The 5053-nt window shown below is 39.9% G+C and overlaps 1 protein-coding gene across 1 annotated transcript; it reads right to left on the reverse strand.

The window, feature by feature from the left end:
* Positions 1–1273: 1273 nt before the first annotated feature.
* Positions 1274–3353, reverse strand: LOC140334596 (hemoglobin subunit beta-2-like). Its single transcript, XM_072416847.1, has 3 exons — positions 2936–3353; positions 1879–2098; positions 1274–1437 (listed from the first exon to the last, which is right to left on the reverse strand). Exons 1-3 carry the CDS (start codon positions 3025–3027, stop codon positions 1306–1308), a joined length of 444 nt encoding a protein of 147 aa, XP_072272948.1. The 5' UTR covers positions 3028–3353; the 3' UTR covers positions 1274–1305.
* Between the last annotated feature and the right edge of the window lie 1700 nt (positions 3354–5053).

Below are 5053 nucleotides of genomic sequence, written 5' to 3' on the forward strand. Positions count from 1 at the left end.
TTTTTTTTATGTTAGCATAATCTCTTAGACAACTGTTGTCACTTATGAATCATATTGTGAGACACCTTTAACATATAATATGCTCCTGCTGTTATTGAAATATATGTAAATGCAAAATATTTTTTATACTTCCGAGTAGGAGAGTGTTGAAACCCCTGTCAAATTTTTATTGGGATTGAATCTCAGCCAGGTCACTATCTGCATAGAGTATTTATTGGTTACAAATTAGTAGGTTACATGGTTTCCACTTACAAATTGCCCTTAGACTATAGTAGGGACATTGAGGCTGTAATCTCTTTCAGGGGAAAATTTGTGACATGGCTATGAACTCTATAATGCGCAGTGAAATTTCAGTGCTTGGCTTTAAAAGTATATGGCACTGTTTTGTGTCTCACACCCGTCCACCCATAAAACACCCGTCCATTTCTATCAAGTCTGACTACAGACTGTCAGTTTTTGGCAAATTATATTTGCAGAGAGCACACGGAGAAAGAGATGCAGGGAGGCATTCCCCATTGGCCCAGTCCTAATAGGATAAGTTAGGCTGGTGGCGATAATTCACAATTCAGAAATAGTTTGAAGTGGGGCCTGCAGTCAGTGACAGATACCAGACATTAAATACCTGTCCAGACTTGTAATTACAGTATCAGACAAACAAACATTTTTCAGCACTGACAGTCTAATGTGTGGCTCTGAAATGTTATATGATATGAGTGCTGGAGCTGGAAAATGAGATGAAAATGTTAAATAAAAAAAAAGTGTGTCTATAAACTATGGTCCTTACTTTTGTGAAACTCATGTTTCATCCCAAATCCAACCCATACCTAACCCATACCCAAATTGTAACATTTTCACATTGGATTCTATTGGAATATTTTAAGGAACCTTTACTCATGATCCATTTGTCGTGTAATTGAACCAAAAGTGAAAAATGTGTGAAAACTGGGCGAAAAAATTTATGTAATTCAGAACATTTACCTTTTACTATTATTAGCATTCTATTATTTCATGGTATATTTTTTTAACTCACAGAAATCTGTCCCCGCCATGATAGGTCTAGGTATCTGAATACACCCAGTTCTCCTTAACGAGACCAGGTAAAAATAAATATTGGGAAAATCTATTTCTATATATAAGTACACCTAAACCTTTCTAAAGTCACAGGTCATATAATTAATTTAGCTTTTACAAATAAATATAACATTACAAAAAGGAACTTTTTAATATATGTTTTATTATGTACTACAAAAGGTTCACACAAGGATACACAGCCCCAGTGAAGACTTTGCTGCTTTTTGTACATGTTTAATTCTGGTTGCTGTTGCTAAGACCATCAGCCATGACATCAAAGAACTTCTCAATTGCGCTCTGGTCCCGAGGTGTGAAGGAAGGTCCAAGTCTGTCAGCCATGACATTCACCAACATTTCAAAGTAAAACTATGAAAGGAAAAAAATGTGTTAGATTTTTTAGTTTTTTAATAACTTGAATAAATAAGACTATTTAACAGTTTTTAACACCTTGGGTTACCCTAAGCAAATCATAAATATTTCAGCATAAATATTTAAAAATTGTGTTTGGGAACATTATAGCCAGGAAGAGATCAGTAGTCACTATTAATTCCTAAAGCTGCTAAAAGTAGATCTAGTTGCTGTGTACCAATATTATTAGCATTATTCTGCATCATAGATTATTAGGTATGTTTAATGTAAGTGTGTGGAAATCTTCTCCAGGAGACCAGCAGTGAAAAATGTAAAGGGTTTTACCATCCGCTGTTAATTTAGTCAGACTTCAAACACTACAAACTTGGCAAGGTCAGTTTGATCAAAATAAAGCAATCATGCTTTATTTTGTGAAATATAACAAATTAATATGTATACCCTTACGTTATTAGGATCCACAAACAGTTCGTGAGAATGGATATCACTGAGGCTTTGCAGAGAACTCTTCACATTGTCTAGGTTCTTAACAGTTTCACCAATGGCTCCCAAAAATCTCCTGGTATGCTCTTGCACTTTAACATTACCAGCAATTGCAGCTGGGGTGGATATTCTAAAGTTGCTTTTGAACTTCTGGGTCCATGGATAGACTGTGATCATCCTACGACAAATTGAAGAAAACATTTCATTCTAGGGGTACAAAAGTAACAGCCTAGGACAATTTAAAGAAAACAGTGCTACGTAATTTATTCTATCATAAACCTTCAAAAACAATCTACAGATATTTGGATATATACATCAGCAATTATTAAATACATGGGTAGCATGCAGCACATATAATAACTGGTAAAAGTTTACAGTTCATACATATATGTCTGTGCAAATTTTAGAACAAAATTTGAGTAAAGGTATCAGTAAATAAATTGTTGCACAGAATAAAAAACAACTATGGCCAACATATTTGGAAGGAGTGGGGGGTAAAAAATGCTTACCTTAGCACTACCCTGTTTTGACAGCAACTGATAATTTAGGATTTTCTATGTCTTTTAATGTAGGCGACAATGGTGACTCAGACTTCATATCGATAAGTACCACCAATTCTATCCTTCACTACCCAGATCTAAAAAATGGTTTTGGATATATTTTATTATTGTCTAAAATTTTATTATTTAATGCAAAATTCAACCCATCAAATTTTGAACACTTCTATGTCATTCTTATGGCTGTCTGTATTTTCTGACCTAGTGGCCTCTGTTATCCACAGTTTTTGTCATGATGGATTGAAGTAATGAAAGTCCAGGTTCTTTCACACTTCCAGAAACACTTAACTGTATAAAAAAAATTAAACAATAAAAAGTATTTTTTTATATGCAATTAAATGATAAATGTAAAATATGAACTAAGAAATCAGTGCAAGACTGTTAAATAATTCAGGAACAGAACATCCAGTAGCATGGGAAAAAAGGATATGAAGAAAAGTAGAAACAAAATGTTATACTTGTCAAGAGCTTCTAGTCCATCCTGTTCAATATTTACTTTCTGCCACACAGACTGGATGGTGGATCTCTCTTCAGCTGTCCACTTAGGCATGGTGGTGAAATGATGTGAGTAGCTACTGTTTATGAAGAAGAGGACTCTAAGTTTTATTTATAGGGTGATTTGTAAGTCACACCTACAGCTTTGAGGCACCTGAGTCCAAATACCTCCCTGTGAATTAAGCGCTGTGTTGGGAGCCCCTCTAGGGACCCTTCAGGCTCCCCTGCCAGGTTCTTGTGTGCTAGGGCAGAGTTGCAGCCTGGGGGGGATCCTTGGCATCGGCAGAGCCCACAGGGTAAGAGAAAAATCAGATTCTCTATCAGGTTCTCAGGTGACCCCCTGCAGGGTGCACAGCTGCATGGTGGGTGGGCTTGGCAAGTGTCTAAAGCTGCGTACACACCTGCAATTTTTCTCATTGGAAAGGATCTTTCACGATCCTTTCCAACGAGAAAAGACTGCATGATGCATGAACGATGCTGTACATACAGCACCGTTCATGCTCTATGGAGAGGGGAGGGGGAGAGCGACGGAGCGGCACCCTGCTGCGCGCTCTCCCCTTCCCTTTCATTAGGATCGGTCGTCGTCCATCGTCCATGGATCCGCCAGGACGGTAGTCCGACGATGGACGACAACCAACTGTACACACGGCAGATTTTCGCCCGATAATTGGCCGATACCGATTATCGGGCGAGAAAAATTTGCCGTGTGTACGCAGCTTAACTCAGGGATGGATGCTGGCCAGAGGCAGCCAGGAGTCCTAGAAACCTGGTGACCCAGAAGCGAGTGCAGCAGGAGCCAGCAGAAGAAGAGGAGAACGGAGGTGCGCATTGCTTCACACAGGTATGCAGCCATGGAGGGGGGTGACTGTCAGCTACTGCAGGCTGAGGCAGGCTGCTGTGTGTGCTGTGCAGGAGAACACCCTGCTAGAGGAAAGGGGGGGGCATTGACCCTGAAGCTGAGGACATTGCCAGGGTTCAAGAAGACTATGAAGAAGCTAGCTTGGCAATGGCTATGTCAAGGAAAAATGTATCTTTTCCTAAAGAAATGTGAGCTGTTGGATTAATATTATGATAATAAAAGAACAGACACCAATTCATATAGAGTTGCTGCTCTGATTTATTCAGAAAATATGGTATAAATAAAAGAAGTGATAAATGCCCGGAGGCTTAATGATGGGGGATATGCAGGTATAGGGATTGGAGAAGATGTTTGAATCAGGAAATCCAAGACTGATCAGAGGGGTAAGGGGTTTTGTGCCCAGTTGTGGACAGTTGAGTGGTCGGTGGTTTGCTCGGTTCAGGCAGTGGAGGATTACCTGGAGGGCTGTTCCTGGTGTGTCAGGAAGGCCAGTATTTGTAATGCTACCAGTTTGTGGCAGTTTTTCGTAGGTGCCTAGAGGTAGAGGGTGTGAACCCAAGGGGTTACACTTGGCATTCAAGATTCATTCAGCAACTGAGGCTGCATAGTGAGTGTTGGGGGAGCAAGCTAATAAGCGCATTGGCTGCTGGAAGTCAATTCATTTTAGGTTGTATGTGCACCAAAGGTTGATTTAGTTTGGAGGCTGGTCTTGGGGTTCCTGGGCAATGTTGGAGAATGGTTGATTTTCTATGGTATTTGGGCCTTTCATTGCTTTTCTGGGAGGTTGTTGCTGGTACTGAATCTGCTTTGTGTCGAGGAGACTGTGCCATGTCTCATTTGGATTTTAGGGCACGTGTACTGAGGAGCATGAAGAGCGAAAGTGCGTCCTTATGGCAGACAGCTGGGTGCACCTCGCTCTGTGGGCATGGTTTGCTGGATCAGAGTGCCTGGCATGATGTGTAATAGGGTGGTGCCTGAGTTTCATCGTTACGACAGACTGGATATGCTGATTATAAGCTATACCTAGTGATCTTACAGTTAAGCGATCTTACAAAGTCTTTGTGAATTGAAATCTCACAAATCTAGCCTAGAGGAGGTCTTCCTTCAAATATTTCAGTAAAAAAACAAAAATATTTAGAATCTCTGGAAACACAGCAGCATTCCATTAGGACACAGAGATTCTGCTGCAAAACAGCAATGAAAATGGTCACTTTCAGTGATA

This window comes from Pyxicephalus adspersus, chromosome 7 (genome assembly GCF_032062135.1).
Source record: "Pyxicephalus adspersus chromosome 7, UCB_Pads_2.0, whole genome shotgun sequence".
NCBI classification, from domain to species: Eukaryota; Metazoa; Chordata; class Amphibia; order Anura; family Pyxicephalidae; genus Pyxicephalus; species Pyxicephalus adspersus.